At 36.8% G+C, this 17,906-nt stretch overlaps 2 protein-coding genes across 15 annotated transcripts; both read left to right on the forward strand.

Moving 5' to 3' along the window:
* The first annotated feature begins 1,435 nt into the window (after positions 1-1,435).
* Positions 1,436-4,066, forward strand: LOC113272301 (protein MAIN-LIKE 1-like). The gene is made up of 4 exons (XM_026522155.1): positions 1,436-2,266; positions 2,841-3,025; positions 3,159-3,540; positions 3,917-4,066. The coding sequence occupies exons 1-4, from the start codon at positions 1,436-1,438 to the stop codon at positions 4,064-4,066; spliced, it is 1,548 nt and encodes a 515-aa protein (XP_026377940.1).
* Positions 4,067-8,963: 4,897 nt separating this feature from the next.
* LOC113275093 (wall-associated receptor kinase 5-like) lies at positions 8,964-13,975 on the forward strand. Of its 14 annotated transcripts, none has more exons than XR_003323425.1 (5): positions 8,964-9,330; positions 9,690-11,933; positions 12,053-12,145; positions 12,381-13,247; positions 13,357-13,975. XR_003323425.1 is itself a non-coding variant. In XM_026524528.1 (4 exons), exons 2-4 carry the CDS (start codon positions 12,797-12,799, stop codon positions 13,539-13,541), a joined length of 558 nt encoding a protein of 185 aa, XP_026380313.1. In that variant the 5' UTR covers positions 8,964-9,330; positions 9,690-12,796; the 3' UTR covers positions 13,542-13,975. The 14 variants fall into 14 exon arrangements, 3 of the variants coding, with proteins under 3 accessions (XP_026380313.1, XP_026380314.1, XP_026380315.1); XR_003323427.1 differs by having other exon boundaries at positions 12,805-13,247; XR_003323428.1 differs by having other exon boundaries at positions 13,074-13,247.
* Positions 13,976-17,906: the final 3,931 nt, after the last annotated feature.

Raw genomic sequence — 17,906 nt, forward strand, 5'->3', positions numbered from 1 at the left:
GAGGCATACTGATTTTTTTTTGAGGCATACTAAATGACTATACCATCTAGGGTATCCTTATAAGGGGTTTCTAAACCATACCAAAATTACTAGGTTACCCTTTAATTCGATTAGATTACTTAAATACCCTTTGACCAAATAAAAACCTAGATTAAAACTATTCAAAATAAAAAAAATCAGTCTAACATTCTTTCTTCTCTAATTCTTCTTCTCTTCCTTCTTCATCTCCATTTGAGCAGCAGCCGAACTCCCCCCACCCCATTTCCATAACCCGATTAATCGTTCGATGAAAAATCTTTGATCGTCGATTAAAATTATAACTACAAATGAAAGCTAGAACGAAGCGTTGTGCTAGAGATCTAAATCCAGACACACATGTTGGAATCAATTACAACCAAGCAAGTAATCAAACAAGGGAATCCCTAATCGATGTGAGCGCCGGTGAAGAGCGAAATCCGGACCCTGGAGGCATTAAGATGTATATTAGAAGGTATTTATAAGAAACCCATCCTTTTTTATGATTGATTTGAGAATGTTTAATCGATTGAATAGGATTTAGAAATTGAAATTAGGGTTACAGGTGTATGTTTGGCTCAAAATATTCGGACGAACCAAGGCTTTAGAAGAACAGTGTCACTTATTCGAGTACGGCTTATTCGAGTTTGCTAGGTTTTGAGCCGAACCATGATCTGTCTTAGTTTGTGATATCTCAAATCTTGTATACATCTGTGTCACTCATTGTATAATATTGAAAGTGGAGTATCCTTGCTATGTATTTATTTTGGAATCAACTTCTTGCCAATGCCATCTTCTTGTTAATACCCTCATTCTGACTAGTTTTTGTTGTACTTATTTTTTTCTTTCTTTATGTTAGGGGACAAAAAGCAAGTGCTAGTGGTAGAGTTATAAATAACAAGAAGAGTAAAAAGAAGAGGTCTATGGAAGTAACTCCTTCTAATTCTAAAACGCCCCAACCTCAAGTAGGCAACAAAAATTTGGGTGCAGAAAAAAGAGGCTCTACAACCTCCGATACAGAGAACCGAGAGACAGAGAAACAAATAGAAGGAGAAGTTGAAGGAAGTGAAACTAACAAGGAGATACTTCTGCTAGCAATGAGAGTGAAGATGGAGAACAAGAAGTACTAGGTAACCTAAATGGAGATGAAGATGAAGAAGAAGAAGTACTAGGTAACCTAAATGGAGAAGAAGAAGAAGAAGAAGAAGAAGAAGAAGAAGAAGAAGAAGAAGAAGATAAGCAACGAAGATCAAGAAGCAAAGGAAAGAAATCCATTGAAGATAAAGATGAAGAAGATAAAGAACAAGAAGAACCACCACAACTACAACTAGGAAAACAAGTCAAAGAGAAACTTGTTGTACCTCGCAAGATAAAGCTTCATATTCCTCATGAAATAATACCTCCCAAAAGGAACGAACCAATGCATGGTCTTCCTGCAGATGGCGGAAAGGTGTTGATAGGTTACGAGGAGTCGTGGGCAAATAAAATCTATGAGACTCCGGATCATAGGACTGCAATCAGAAATTTGAGGCACCAAAGGGCAGCAGCTTGGGATTTGAAAAATGAGGTTGTTGAGGTTCAAGCTATAGTTCAGAAGTCTGATTTATGGAAAGCAATCGAGTATGAACATAAGGATTGTGATTCAGCGGCCGCCTATGCCTTTGATGAGAGATTCTGCCCAGAGACATATACATTTCATCTTCCATTCGGCGAGATGACAATCACATCTGATGATGCGGAAAAGATTATACGTCTTAGAGCACGTGGAAGGAGTGTAAATGCTGAATATTCTGAGTTGGATTGGGACCAGCTATATAAGTTGGCTGAAGAAGTTCTTGGTTGGGATCATACTAATACCCTGACGGAGTTTTGTAACGCCGCTAAAGAGGTGGACAACGTGCAGATTGGCGGCAGCAACAAACCAAAGATGTTAAAGTCGTTCAAGATGAAACGCTTGAAAGAAAAATTTGAGAATACTCAGGAGAAAGTTTCGAGTGGGACCCTGGTGATGGATGAGGCCAAAATAAATCAGACCGTTGCTGCTTATTTGTTGTACACTCTTGGCCGTATTATATTTCCCGATCATAGTGGCAACAAGGTGACTGCTCAGTACCTCCAATTCTTGAAAGATCTCTCAAAGGTAAGTGAGTACGCTTGGGGAACCTCTTGTGCTGCATACCTTCTCCAATCACTTGCGACAGCCTCGAGGTGTGACCCTAGGAACATTGGAGGAAATTTTAGTCTCCTTCAGGTAACTATTTTACTTTACTTGTGTGCATTCTTCATCTTGCATCATCTTGATTTCCACTGCACAAGTATAAGAATAAGAATAAGAAGAATAAGTATAGTCATTTTAGCAGTAGAAACTTGTACTGGGTTGGTGTTAACGTTGAGTTAAATGCGTATACTGAAGAAGTTAAGATGTGCAGACTATACAGTACAAGTCCTTTTAAGTTTTAAGTACTTGTATAGAGTTTAACAAGTTAAGATGTGTGTGTGTAGGGTAGGCTAGTGTGAGTGAGAAAGTATCAAATGAGGGATCCTCAGTGTTTTCATATAAAAGAGGGTTCAAATTGATTTCAGCATAAATGCATTTAGCTGGTATTATTATCTTAATGTGTCTAAATTGATTGCCTATATTATTTCTATACTATTGCACATATCATCTTGAGGATCTGCTAGCAAACGAAACTGCGATTGGAGATGCCTAAGATGTCTTAACATAGGATATAACAAGTCACAATATTGTAGTTTTGTTTCTCATTTAAGTTCACTCTAGTTCAGTTCCCATTATTCTGTATGGTTTCTCATATGCTTTAATATAGGTGTGGATATATGATCACTTCCCGAAGTTGAAATTAAGCACACCTATTGAGGTCGTGGATGAAACACTTCCAACTTCGGCCAAATATGAGTTCAAGGACCATAAGAAGAAGGATAAGCCTGAAAAGTTAATCAATTTAAGAGAAAAACTAGAGTCTTTAGATGGGACAGATGTTGTATTTGATCCGTATAACAAAGAAGAAGAAGATGATGAATTTGTTGAAGATGAAGATGATGAATTTGGGAATGTACTACAGACCCTTGTTCTATCCAGGCGGGTTAGTAATTTTCGATCCTCGTCGAGTGCTCCACTAATTCAGATGTGTCCAAACTCTACCGTTGGGACATACCCAAAAGTTCAAGTTGTTTCCTAAGGGAAGCAAAGGAACAAATAGCACCTCTAGTTCATGGGAACCCAAATATGAACCCGAACTGTCGCTTGATCATTGGAAGCACTTGGAGGACAGCATTTTGAGTTGGGATGAGTTACAAACTTTGCATCAAGATCCTCGTGAAGTTGTTGAAGGCTACATGGATTGGTATAGTAAAATTTCCCATCCTTTAATTATTGATAGAGTTAGTCTAGCTCAAGTCGAAGCTGAAATGGCGAAGGCAAAAGCAAAGGAAGTTGCGGAGGAAGCAAAGGGAGCAAAGAAATCTGACAATGTTATCCATGATGCATCTGACGCAGTGGCGATGATGGTAAGCAATGTCTTTATTTGTGATTTGGTTTTCTCCAAGTGTCCCTACCCAATTGTTGTGCAACTTGCACTCCATGTATACTGATTTTAGTATCATGCCCAGTCTTGCATGTGTGTCACAAATTTGAAACTTCTCTTCGAAAAATGTTTGCATTTTACTTATACCTAGGGTTGTGGCATAGTGGTAGCAGGAAATACTACATTTACAATTTTTTTCATCACATCTTATATCAATGTAATAAATTTGGTTTGAATTGAAATTAGGTGACATCGGCTAAGGAGTTGTTTAAGAAAATGAATAATAAAGTTAGCTGCAAACAAACGACAACAGTGGATGAGCAACAAGGTTTCTGCAACGACTTGGCATCCATCATTAGCACTGGCAAGCTATTGGCTCAAAGAAAAGGGCAAAAAGAACCCGCCTAGAACCTGGAGGCCCAAGTGGAGGTGGTGATGACAATGAAGGAGGAAGTGGAGGCCAAAGAGGACATGGAACTACCAAAAGAGGTCGTGGAGGAGGTCGTTAGTGAAGTGATAATGTTTACTTAGCACAATTTAATGTCTTGAATGCTAGTTTGTTTCTTTTTAAGACTTTATTTTGTATTTTAGTTTTGGATATTAGTTACTCTGATGTTTGGATGTTAGTTTATTATGGTATTGAGTAGACTTTGATTGAGATTATCATCCTCTTATTGGTGCTTTATACAAGTGACAGGGTCAGGTTCGGCTCGTAATGTATTGGTGCTTTAAGTTATCGTAATAGCCGAACCTGACAACTCCAAGGCAATTTTGTGGGATATGTCAGGTTCGGCTTTAAATATGCTCTTGGTTTTAAGCCGAACCTGACAATTTTTTGCAATTTGTCAGGTTCGGCTGTTTTTGGTGCAATCATATAGAGCCGAACATTACTCAGTAACTTTTGAAAACCTGACAACTCCAAGGAAGTTTTGTGGGATATGTCAGGTTCGGCTTTAAATGTGCTCTTGGTTTTAAGCCGAACCTGACTAATTTGCAAAGGATTTTTTGCATTTTGTCAGGTTCGGCTGTTTTTGGTGCAATCATATAAAGCCGAACATAACTCAGTAACTTTTGAAAGTGGTTATTAACACACACATAAATAAGAAAAAGCCAAAATATTTAAACCATATGGTGTATTTAAGGATACATTTTACGTGATCTATAATCTCACCTCATCCTCACAAAAGAAAACAACCGATCGTTTATGACAATTCCAAAAAGACTTCATATCATGTTTTATGGACTTCCTAATCTTACCGCAGATTCATCGACATCGTCCTCTTCATCTTCACTTATTTCTTCATCCGTCATTGCAATTACTTGATCTTTCATAAGCGAGATGTACGAAGCTTTACAAAGGTCCATTTCCGTCGCGTAGTTTGCACACCAATCCATCGAGTAATTATGTTGGAATCCCGGCCAAAAGACTTCACAATTCAAAGGAGGTAATGGGCAATCGGGCTTAAGCTTGAGGCCGATAAAATGACATCCTTGAAAAAACGCAAGAACGTGCCTTCTATCTTTTAGAACCTCACGATAAGGTTTCGTTGGCGGCGCATACGTGAAACTATTACCAACCCTCCCGAAACAATGAACCAAGCAATCAAAAGTCTCCGCTATCAAAAACCCACAAATCGGCATTTGCATCCAATGGTCGCTTGTGATGACGGAATCCCCATGTATACGTCGTTCGAATGCAATATACTCCGACACCACCCCTTCGTCTCCTCTTGGACCCCCTCTCATCATTGTCTTGTAGAAGTTCTTGTTTCTGCGCAATGTTTGTAACAACCGATTCCTTATATACTTGACTTCGTCTCCTTGCCACTCCGAATTTTTCGCCTCTTGAAAAGGTCCTAGTTGTTCCGCCGTGACATAATAACCGCAATTTCCATCCCCTTCGACGTCGTCCATGGTTATAATGTAGTCATGAATAATTTCGGGTAGTTTTTCCATGTAATTGTCATATATCATATTAGTAGGGCCCAAGTACTTACCATCCTTATCCTTTTTAGGTCCTTTCATTTTTCCCACCGCATATATAGTCTTCTTTTCCTTCGTCTTGATTTGTTTCCCTTTTTCTTGCGAAGGAAACATCTTCCCTTTGAGTTTAACGTCTCTTGGGGTATCATCTCAACTACTTGTTTTGCCTTTATCTTTACTCGGACGACCACGTTTCAAACGTTAACTTCTTCCAACTTCATCACTTTCTCAAGTTCCATCTTTTCCGCGTTGTACTTTGCATCATGATGCTCAACTCCCGATAGATCTCTTTTGGTAGCCAACAACTTGTTTTTTGCTCTCTCCTTTTTTCGTGTCAATTTGGTACTTTTTCTACCTTTCCCCTCGCCCTTTTCCGGTTCCAAAATATCCTCCTCGGTGAAAGGATAAAGGACCGTTCTCAAGTTGTGGTAAATGATTTACTTTTGACCCCGGTATGCACTTCGTTATTTCTCGTCTAATCTTTTCCCCTAAGGAGTATCCCAAATATCTTCATCGGGATCATCCGTGGGGAGAAGATCAAAACTCAATTGCTTCCAATAACTATCAATATGCTCAAAAGGTATAATACCATCCACGTATCGAGCTATTTGGTGGCGACATGGAAGTCCCATGGATTCTTTCATTTTACAAACACATACTTCATGAGGATCATTCGCGTTCCAAGCTCTCATTAACTTTACTTCAAGCATAATTTTGTCAATACACAAATGGGATACCCGGTAAGTTAATCCCGTTAGCCAAGGATCGTCCTTATGAATTTTATGCTTGAACAATGAACAATATTCAATTCCGCTTTAATTCTTACAATATCCATCTTGAAATACTCTTCCATTGCCTCAAACACCGTCACCGCCGAGTCAACTCGCCCAAAAAGGTTCTTCTTCAATCGATGATGAGCGGACTCTACCATACTTGTAGCTTGGTTGTCAAAATGTTTGTATTGGTTTGTATAACAAGCCACAAACCTTTCTTTGTGAGGATCCAAATATTCGGTAAGAAAATAGGCAACGACACTTGGATACTCGGTGCCCCAATGCGCAATAAGTTCGTCACGTTTAACCCGATAATCATCTTCCGTAATTGACCATGTCAAAGCTTCCCATTCACGTACGAAACAATCCCACAACCTTTCATTCTCATCATAATCCTTCATAAATTTCTCCTTTTTCTTTTCTCGTATTCCATCCGGTAGTGACTTAATATCCTCCAATTCTTTCATCTTAAGCGGTTGAATTATTGGTTGACATTTTTTCCTAACGTTGTTCCCTATATGACAAGTACAAAGAAAATTATGGGCGTCCGGAAATACCTTACCAATGGCATACATCAAAGCGGATTCTTGGTCGGTTACAATCACCTTAGGAAGAGCATCCTCCCGAAACGTTAACTTACATTTCTCTAATGTCCAAACATAACTTTCTTTCAACTCATCTCTTAATAAACAAAAGGCCACGGTGAATGGTGCCTTGGTTGAGGTATGCCCCACTATGTTCAATAACGGCATCTCATATTTATTTGTCTTGTAGGTGCAATCCATTATAAGCACTTGCGGAAAACATTGAGCTAATTTAACGCAATCCGGTTGAGCAAGAAATAGATGTGTGACTTGCCCGAACTCATCCAATTCCTTTTGGACCATGTAGTTGTTATTCCCCGCCAACCACATCAATTGTTGCATCACTACCCTACCTTGAAATTCTTTCTTCCTCAAAGTACTTTTGGCATTATAGATATTTCTTAGAGTGGATTTGTTTTGCGGGTCATCCACCTTTAACATGCTTAGGATTTTAATCGGTGGCATACGTGATTTATACATCTTATCTATTTTGACCATTTCGTGGTCTTTCATCCTTGCGACTCTTGCATGTCCATGAAGATCAAGTGCATGTGGGTGGTTATGACGACAATCCATCTTTTTATTCATAGTCCAATATTTTCCACCTTCGTTCTCTTCTTCTATATAGTTAAAAACGATCTTGAAAGGACATTCTCTTTTCTTCGTCTTGGTCTTGTTCTTTCTACCCGTCTTCCCAACATACACGGAACCTTTTTTATGTTTATCGACGTCTTTGCCGCTTATGTCACAAACCATTTCAACCCGGTTCCATCGGCTTTGTTGCCCGGTAACTAGCACGCAATTTATTAGCAATCCATGTTCATAAGCCCAAGTTTTTGCTTCCGCTTTAGTTCCCCGTCTCTACAGGAATACAAGGTCACATATATACTTAGTAAACGTTTCGTATATAGACTTTTAACATATAAAGTAATACATCACTCAATTTGTTACCTACCAAGTCATTTTGGAAGTGATCTCGATTGTCTTCATAAATAATGTTAACAGCCGAAGGTTGCTCGTGCATTGGTTGAGGTTCATAAACCATGATCTACAAGAATACGACGTGGTAAGATAACTTAACCAAAGAAATTAACTATAGGTTCGGCTAATTCGAAAAATTTCAAAAAGCGCCGAACCAAGCGAAATATTAGAGTAGAACAAGGTTCGGCTTACTCGATATTGAAAAATCAAGAGCCGAACTTAGTACTTGTAGAAATTGGAATTATAGTTAATGTTCGGCTGAAAATATTTGAGCCGAACTTAACACAGTAACTCGAAAAAAAAACAACAAGAAATATGAGGTTCGGCTATCCTATGAAAGCAATCGAACTAGCCGAACTGTTCTTCCCTCTTTCAAAGTTCGGCTATTAATTTACTACCGAACCTATTTCCGAACTTCGAAAAACTTTGTGAAAATTCATTTTTTAAAAGAATCGAAGCTATAAAAAGGAGATTAGATACCGTATACGAGTATACCTGTGTATTATCAGCAGAAGGTTCTTCCATAATGTATTCATCATCTGGATTTGGCTCATAGAAACCATCATATTGACTTTTAGCTTGAGGTTGAGTTGAAGTTTGAATAAAATCATTCTCATAATCCAAAAAATCAGCTAAATACGGATCATTGTTGTAGTTGACGTGTATTATATCGCTTTTACGAGATGAAGCTTCTCCTGGATCATCCATTTTGAATCACAAAAATCACATGAACCTCACAAATCTCAAAAACCCTAGTTTTTTTCACTTTTTTTCCTTTGTCTCAAAAACCACACTCAAACTAAAAAATCAGAGTTTTCAATTGATATAACGCTCACAACTTAACTTAGTCAATCATTAAAATTATTAATTAATCATAATCATTAACATTAATTAATTAAGGGTAGTTATGATTATCAAAAATAATAGATAAAGGATGGTGGTGCTTTTTTATTTAGTGACCCTATTTTGACATTATTTAGTATGCCTCAAAAAAAATCAGTATGCCTCAAAATAGGTTTCAACATTGGAGCGAGAGACTTGATTTTTTTCACGTACGACGTATCTCACTCAACCTGTCAATTATGTCCTTTGAGTAAAGAACAAAGAAAAACTCGAGACAAAAAAAATAAATAGTGCGAGTAATCTCCAATGAATATCAACACCATAATCATTCATTTCTATTGCATTGTAATGATGTATTTGTGAGAGATTATGGTTCGGTAGGCAGTAACAATAGAAAATCAGAGGGCTTGAGCGTGTTGTGAGACTGAGAGGGAAGGATTAAGAAATTTGATGATGGTCTAAGATGTTTTGTTTATTTTAGATTTGGAGAGACTGTACAAGATAGGTTTCATCCTAATGTTATCACCATCACTACACTGATTAAAAGGTTGCGTCTATATGAAAAGACTGATGTTGCACTCAATATGTTCGACAAAATGACTGAGGCAGGTAATTAACTTAATGCTATTTAAGTGTAATACACTTATCTCCTGACTTTGCAGAACTGGTAAAGTGAGTCTTGCGTAGGAGGTTTAGTTGATCAAGCTTTGGTTCTCTTCTCCGAAATGTTTAGAGATTTTCAATGTTGTACCTCGATGTATTTGTTTACTGTTCTTTGATTAACGCACTTTGCTAGTCAGGCCGGTTGAATGGAGCAAAGAGACTGACGAGATGAGATGGTTAGTAGAGGAATCTCGTCAAAAGTTCTCTTTGCTACATTCAATCGGCCTGAACTGCAAGAAGATATTTTGATGAAATGATTGATTGAGGAATTTTACCCAGTACAATAACTTTTGATATATTAATAGTGAATCGGTTGCAAGATGCGGCGAAACTGTTTGACTTGATGGTAGATAGGGGCGTCGAAACTATGCTGCTTTCAAGAAAATGAAACGAAATGGATTGAAACACACAACAATTACTGACAATATATTATTAGCGGTACTACATCGGAGATGGAAGAATGAAGACCGCAAAGAATTTGTTCCAGATGAAGTTACATACATTACAAAGAATGGATGCACTGAAAAAGCAACAGAATTTGTTTGGATCCATGGAGGGTACTGTTATCTTAGCCTAATATTGAAACGTGTAATATTTGTATTCATGGTTTTTGTCAGGCTTGCTTGTTGGAAGATGCAAGAACCTGTTATTCAAATTCCAAGATATTTACCACAATGATGGATGGCCTAATAAGATGTTATTGGAAGCTAACAAAATAATCATCGAAATGGAAGAGAAAAGTTGTTTACCTAATGCTAGAGCATAGGATACCATTATCAAAGGTGTCCTTGAAAGAATGGGGAACGGTAAGGCATTGCAATCTCTCTGCAAGATGTGTGAAACAAATTTCTGTACCAGTGATCCTGTGATTATCCTGTTAACAAACACTCTCTCGGCAGGTGACTCCATGGTTTTTCCCAAAATTTGTAATTGTTGAAGTAGTAAGCATTTTAATTCTCTATCAAGTATCGACTTTTCTGGATGAGATTTCTTTAGTTGCCTCTTTTCACTCCCGTAATTAAAATATCAGAAAAACTTGTAGGAGATTTGTGTAGCCTCATATTGTTAGTCATTGATCTTTAAAGTTTTCTAATTCTTTCTCTGCTTTTCTCTAGCTCATACAATTTCATTCCTGAGTTAAAGGTGCTTTTACAAGAATATCAATATAGTATTGGTTTTAAGTTCGCTCATTCGTTAATCATTCAGTTTAACTTCATTCACTAAAATAATGTTTAAACTGTGAGCTTGTGCAGAAACTGTCGGTGGCAGATGCAAGATTCTGTGCTGATGCAGCGGTTAAAGATGTTGGCATGTTGCTGTAACAAAATGGGGATTTCTTCCCGTTGATGACAAGAGAAGCTTAACAGGTACTTATGCAGCTAAATTTTTTAATAAAAATAACCCCAAGCATCATTAAAGTAACACTATTTATCATGAATAAGAACCCTAAACATCGGGCATGTCCTGCTCCAACTATAAGCTGCTACCGTAAATATTTTTCACTAAAATATACGAGTCAATCAGAGTCCTACTGTGCCATATCAAAAAATTTTAAAAAAAAAAAAAATCAGAGTCCTACTGATTTTCCCTACAAACTTCTTCTTCCTCAGGGCTGTGGTTGATCTTAATGTTAAATAGCTTTCATACTCCTGTAGTGTCTTATTTTTGTGTGTGTGACCACCACTATGCATGACGCGACAACTCCAACAAGTTTTTATGTTAGATAATTTGCAGCTAATTTAGGTCGAACATTGGTGTATGATCGAATTTTACATTGCATCTCAGTTCTTCTATCGTTCTTAATTAGTAGTCTCATCAGCTAATTTCTTGCAGTGCTTGCTTACTATTGACAAGATGTAGCCTGTGTCATCAATTTTAGAGAAAAGACAAAAGATATCTGGTTTAGTAGTCTCTGCTTTATTTATTCCCTTTCCCATTCAGCCAAGGGAAAGGGAATGGTGTATAAGGACCTGTATGGGCATTGAGATAATCGTAGTTCTTGGCCATTCTGAAGTGTCTAACATTGGAGTTCACTTCTTTCATTTTTGGATTTGATGTTTCTGCTTAGTCAGCGATGAAATTCTCTTTCTGGTTAGGGTTTTATAGGGGAGTTGCTGAGGGAAGGAGCCACTTTTTTTTGTTTTAATGTGACTAAAGTGTACTTTATCGGTTAGTGAATTGACCTAAGGTCTTCCCATTTGAATTATTGGTATTCCATATCCATTGTTCATGGCTTTCGCATTTGCTTTCTCACGTATTCCATATCCATTGGAGTCCAAAAATATCAAAACAAATGGCTAAAAGTAATTAAGTTTTCTATTTGTAGTTTAGTTGCAGAGTCTTAATCTGTCAAGTCTTTTCATTGAATTAGTGGTATTTCAAAAAATTATCTCTCTGGCATTGATTATAAACTGGTTTATCTTGTGGAAACTTCAACCAGTTGTGGCTGTGGCCATTATCTTTTCCCAAGTCTATTTCAGTTGAGCTTGGCTTACGAATCTTTCCATTGAATTATCAGTCTGAAACATGTGGTTGTCAATGGACACTCAGTAAGTTGATTTTATCCTTCCTATTTTTCTGTTCTATAAGTAGATAACACTCTCCCGTTTTGATCAGAAAAAAAATATATGCAAAAATGCCTTCATTATTACCTGTCACCAACCCGCAGGTCTTTTTGTATATACTGCTAGTAGTGTGGTTCTGTGGATTAGAAGAACAAGTTACAAGATCCGTACAGGCAACATTGGCACCAGCAAAATGGGTAAGTTCTAATAGTAATGCATCCGGTCCTCCAGAACTATCTATTAGTCTTCCGTTCATTGTGGAACCTAATATCGACAAATATAAGATTTCTAAACGAGGTTGTAATAGTAAATGTGGGAATGTGTTGATACCGTACCCATTCGGAATGGATACTATCAATTGTTACCGTGATCCCAGTTTTAAGATCACGTGTAATGATTCTCACATTCCTTCTGTTGCTTCACTGCATACAGGGGATGGTCAGTACGTTGTCGTGCATCTCACGCTAGATTATGTTCGTATCATTATGCATGCGCCCGTCATTTGTGACAGTAATCATATTAATCATACTTGGTCGTCAGGGCCCTTTCTTTATGGATCACCCTTCAGTGTTTCCTATACTCGTAATAAGTTAACAGTCTTAGGTTGCAACGTTTACGGTGACATCAGACCAGCTGTTCCAGTTACTGACGAACCAACACATAGTGGGTGTGCATCCCTGTGTGAAAATGTCAATGGGTCTCAAGACTGCAACACCACAATTCCTAAAGGACTACAGTAATACTACATACAAACAGTACAGCTCAACCCTGGCCATGATCATATTAACAATCCATGCATCCGTGCTTTTTTGGTCGACCACAAGTTTTCTGGATTTCATAATTCAAGAATGTCTAGGGACGACTTCTGGGTACCTGTGATCTTGGACTGGGCGATAAGGAACCTCCCTTCATGTGAAGAAGCCAAGCAGAACAGCAGCTCATATGCTTGTGGCGCAAATACTATTTGCCTTGACTCTCAAAATGGTCGAGGTTACAGCTGCCATTGTCAAAAAGGCTATGAAGGAAATCCTTATCTTGGATGTATATGTATACACATACACCAATCATCTAATAATTTTTGATGATTTTCCATTTCAATATGAGGTGTATCTTTTCATTTCTCAGATGTTGATGAATGCAAAGATTCTCAAAACTGCAAAGACGCAACTTGCTTTAATACACCAGGGGCCTATTACTGTATCTGTCCAGCTGGTACAAAACCTGAAACCATTAGTGAAGGAAGATTTGGATGTACGCCTAACAAACGAAACCATTTCATCATTCTTCTTGTATCGGCAGGTATATAATGTTATTCTTTATCAAGTGAATTCTATCCATAGTTGGTAGAAATTAACAAGATTTACTGCAAGTGCAAGGTACTTAACCCATTGTTTGACCTGATGTACAGGTATTGGAGTAAGCATATTGATTATATTCTTACTTGGGACGAGTTATAGTTTGTACACTAGACTTGTCAGGAGAAAGAAAATGAAAATGAAGCACATGCAATTTGAGAGGAATGACGGGTTGTTGTTACAGCAAAAGATCACTGCAAATGATGGTACAGTAGAAAAAACTAAAGAATTTGAGTAGACGGGATGATACCACATACTCGCTCGGTCCCACCATTAAGTGACCTATTTGATTTTAGATTTTGTCCCACTAATAAATGACATATATCACTAAATAAGGAGATATTTCTAAAATTATTCTTTAGTTAATTATAAAAAATATAAAAAATATGCATAATTTGATAGGCATGTTTATGTTCGTTATGTAGGTGTTTTAAATGCTTTTCAAAATGGTATGAAGTTTACGAACATCCGTGGAGTAGTTTGAGAGATAAATCATTTCTAAATTTCACTGGTTATCATCCATAAGGGTATAATTATAAAAAATGTTTAAAAGTATTATTTTCTTTGCTTGCCTTAAAAATTGTGCAAACTTAAACTAGGTCACTTAATAGTGGGACGGAGGAAATATTTATATATCACTTCATATTTGGCTTGTAAAGATGAAGAATGATGCACTTATTAAAATTAGGGAAATGCACCATTTATTATCAATCAAAGTGACAGTATTCAATAGTGCATGTACGTGAAATTTGATAACCCTTGTAGTGAATAAAGTTTTTGTAAAAAAAAAAATTTGAGAGTTGTTTATGAAAATTTGAATAAAGGAAAAAAAGAGCAACCTAATTTAAGAAGTTAAGCTCTTGATGATTACTATTCTAGTATCTTTGCAAAATAGTTTGGATGTGTCTACCTCTTAATGCAGATTTTTAAGAAGTTAAGCTCTTGATAATTAATATTCCGGTACCCTTTTTTTTTTTGTTAATTTATAATAACTTGTTCAATCATGGTACGTTTGTGCTTTCACCACTCAACAAGCACAACATCAAAACCTCATTTGATGAAGTCTAATCACGGTATATTTAGTAGTTACACACTTGAAGTATGCAAAAGAAAAGTATATTTAGAATGTATATAAAGCTGGACTATGACACTCACTCACCAAAAAATATCTCCAGTGAGGGTAAAGAAAAAGGGTCAGAATGATTTGTCAGTGCATAACTTGTTGCGCATTTTTTCATATTAAACAATCATAAAAGATAGGTTTTGGAATCAAATCTTCTTTGTATTCTTCTCATACCTATTGTATTGCATGAATCTACGTTGTTCCATGTAACTTGACTGGTAAAGAGGAAAAAATCCACATTCCCAGCTAGTAACAATAAGAAAGATGACTCTGGAATGCTTCAAAAAGAAAAAAGATGACTATGGCATTCAGCTAACAAATGGGTAGGGGAGTGCTAGATTCTTTTCGATCATGGCAACTCAACCCACTTTCCTAACTAAATGTACACCTACACGCACAAGTATAGTTGAAGAAGTTTATTGGAGAGTCGCCTTAAGTGGATTAGGGAGATGCGTGATTCCCTAGCTATGTCATTTAAAAAAACATAGATAGAGACCTAGTTTGTGCTTTAACACACACAATCTCAACTTGAGATTTATCACAAAAATATGAAGGAACTTTAAGATATGGCTTTGTGTAATAAAGAGTAAACAGATCTTATTGTGAGCTTTCGAAAGAAAGAAAATTACAGTATTATTCACACAATACTAGCCATAGCATCGACTCTTTATGTTTTTATCAGGGTGAGCATTTGGGATCAAAACTGTCGATTTGAAACCGCCAATTTGTTTATGTTTTTTTGCGGGCGGGTGTGTGGTCCATATACTAATAGATTTGATGTGGGTGCGGAATTAGAAATCCATTATACATTCCCATATGCTAAGAGCTTCTCCAATGGAATGTTTGTGAGAAAGAAAGTCTTCCTACTCATATGATACACATCCAAAATTCCTAAAATCTCTTTCCAGCCCTAACCTCTATGATAAATGCGTAGATGACATGACATAGTTTCGGATAGACATCCTCTTGCTCAACCTCTTGTTTTAGAGGTTCACACAGAGGATGTCTACCCATCCTAATCATATTTTTCTTAATAAAAAAGAAATTTAATCTATTTAATAACAATTTTAATTACAAACTAAAACTAGAACAATTTTTTGTTCCATCGTTTTTTCATGGGGATTTTCTTTTCTTTCTTTTCACGAGACGCCAAATAGATACTCACGAATCAAAATAAAAAAATCATACAAGCAGAAGCAGATAACTACTTTGATTCAATTATATTTGATTAATACATATTTTAGGGACTAATATCATCAATCTGATGAATTTCTTTATATTAAAATCATGCTTTTATATCAAAATCATACAATTGAAAATTTCCCACCAGCTTCACCTTGCTTCCACCCCCAGTCTTATACTATTCATCTGCTCGAGTACCGACCACTCCACTGGCTCAATTATCAAACACAAAATCAATTCATTGTTCCTTATAAATTTTGAACGTACACAAATTTTCTAAAACCAACATCAAAGGTCAGTTTAAAGGATTAACTGAGAGCTTGGTTCCGCTAGATCACAGACCATTGTTGAACTACTTAATGATCAAGAATAATATAATAACTGTCAGAAGAATACTGGAGTTTCCCACGGCAAAGAATAGGTAAAAATGATTTATTTTTTTTCTGTCAATAAATATCAAACAAAATATTTTATTCATTGAAAATAAGATACAGCTAGATAAAATCTGGGTAAAAATACATGCGGGGTTGGAGATGAAAATTTATTTTTCCTTATAATTAGGGATATTAGTCGCTAGGTAAGATAAAGGATGTCTTCCCTCGACGCCACATGTGAAGCTGATCACATTATCATTGGAGAAGCTCTTAGTTTTTAGTTTATAGTGATTCTTTTTCGGTATGCTTATCTTGTACATTAATGTTGATATTAATTGCTTAGTTGAAGTACCTAGCATATAAATTTCCTTACATTATTATATTAGATAAAATTAAAAATGCTATTACTAGATGAAGTTAATCAGTTTTTTTTACCAGAGTTTGATGAGGGGTGAGGGATGAGTTTCTTTACTAATATTTGATGGGTGAGTAAAGGAAATGATAGAAAAATTGTTTGTATTTGAGTCAATATTAGAAGTCATGGTAATGGTAACAGGATCTTACATCATTTTATTAATTTGTCTTATATATTTTAAATATCAATTATAGAAGAGATCTATTGGATTATCTGCATCCAAAACATCGGATGTTGGAGGAAAGAAGAAAGGCGGTTTCTGTTCATGGCTACATTTTTCCTCAGATGTGGCGTGTTGGTTAGTGGAGGTTTTGGAGGAGCCAAGGTGCAATTCAAGTTCTAACAGAAAATGTCCTAAGACAGATGGTAAGCGTCGTATTTCTTGTGTGAGATGAGGGTTAATGAGGGAGGGAAATTCTTATGGATTTCAAGGGTAAGAAGAGAAGATTCAAGCATACCTTTTGCTCTATGTGTGCCTGGTGGTGATAGTTGTTATTATTGAGGAATTCTTTGTAAGGAGCTGAGAGAGGTGCTACAGAATAGTAACATGCCGAAAAAGTATAAGGATGTGATTCTTTCAAGGGACGATTTCCAGGCTAAGTTACCAGTAGCAAAATTGCCTTCTAGTGATTACAGAGGGTTGATTGTTGGAGGAGGGATTGTCAAATAGAATAAAGTGGTGAGAAAGATGAAAAAGATCCTCTAAGTGGGTTATCAACTCTCATAAAGCAAGTTTAATTCCCAAATGGAATACGGAGGTCTTCATGAAAGCCTATGAAGTTGCTTATTAATCAAGTTGTGATATATATCTCTGGTCATATTCAGGAAAAGGAGAATTTGAAGGAGAGTGTTATCGAAAGTTAAGTCCTTGCCTAAATATAACTAGATCATTCTGTTTGTGGGTAAAAATATTTTACAAATATAAAATGGTGGAGTAGGAAGATGCAAAAGAGAACATATCGCCTACACCCTTAAACAGATGCACTGTGCACAACCGTACAAGTGCTTTGAGTTCCAAAGATCAATCTGTATGATTCTGGTTTAAACCAAGAAATGGCTATTCCGGCCTCGATTCGGTCACAAGTAGAGGAAAAGGGTTGATCTGTAGGAAGAGAAGCTGAGAATGTGCTGAGATCAATGGAAATCGATTGTGGATGTGTTGAACTGCTTTAAGGACGATTTTTCTGTTTTAGACCGAGAGAAAGCATATGTGTGGTGTTTTTGGGATATGGATGTCATATCATGTCGATAGGTTGAAGAAACTATATATAGCAGTGGTAGTTAACACATTGATCTCTCGTAAGTGGTGGCAGTTGCAAAGAAGTGGAAGAGTAGGGAAATGGAAATCGTGGTGAAACCAGTTTCATTTCATTAAGGACACTTGGTAATTGACAGACCACTACTCCATTTACTCCTTCAACTACCAGCACGACTTACTCACTTTCTCATCGTGGGTGTATTGCTGCATCGCATGTGTTGTAGGCCGTCAGACCAAAACCTAGAGAATAT

The sequence above is a fragment of the Papaver somniferum genome, chromosome 4, assembly GCF_003573695.1.
Source record: "Papaver somniferum cultivar HN1 chromosome 4, ASM357369v1, whole genome shotgun sequence".
Classification (NCBI taxonomy): domain Eukaryota; kingdom Viridiplantae; phylum Streptophyta; class Magnoliopsida; order Ranunculales; family Papaveraceae; genus Papaver; species Papaver somniferum.

What these genes read in the sequence shown, in the direction of transcription:
- LOC113272301 (XM_026522155.1), top strand. Translation starts at nt 1,436, where the DNA reads ATGCATGGTCTTCCTGCAGATGGCGGAAAGGTGTTGATAGGTTACGAG. An exon ending in GAAATTTTAGTCTCCTTCAG is followed by an intron (nt 2,267 to 2,840) that starts GTAACTATTTTA and finishes GCTTTAATATAG; the next exon opens with GTGTGGATATATGATCACTT. An exon ending in CTGACGCAGTGGCGATGATG is followed by an intron (nt 3,541 to 3,916) that starts GTAAGCAATGTC and finishes ATCCATCATTAG; the next exon opens with CACTGGCAAGCTATTGGCTC.
- LOC113275093 (XM_026524528.1), top strand. Translation starts at nt 12,797, where the DNA reads ATGTCTAGGGACGACTTCTGGGTACCTGTGATCTTGGACTGGGCGATA. An exon ending in TCCTTATCTTGGATGTATAT is followed by an intron (nt 12,996 to 13,073) that starts GTATACACATAC and finishes TTCATTTCTCAG; the next exon opens with ATGTTGATGAATGCAAAGAT. An exon ending in CATTCTTCTTGTATCGGCAG is followed by an intron (nt 13,248 to 13,356) that starts GTATATAATGTT and finishes CCTGATGTACAG; the next exon opens with GTATTGGAGTAAGCATATTG.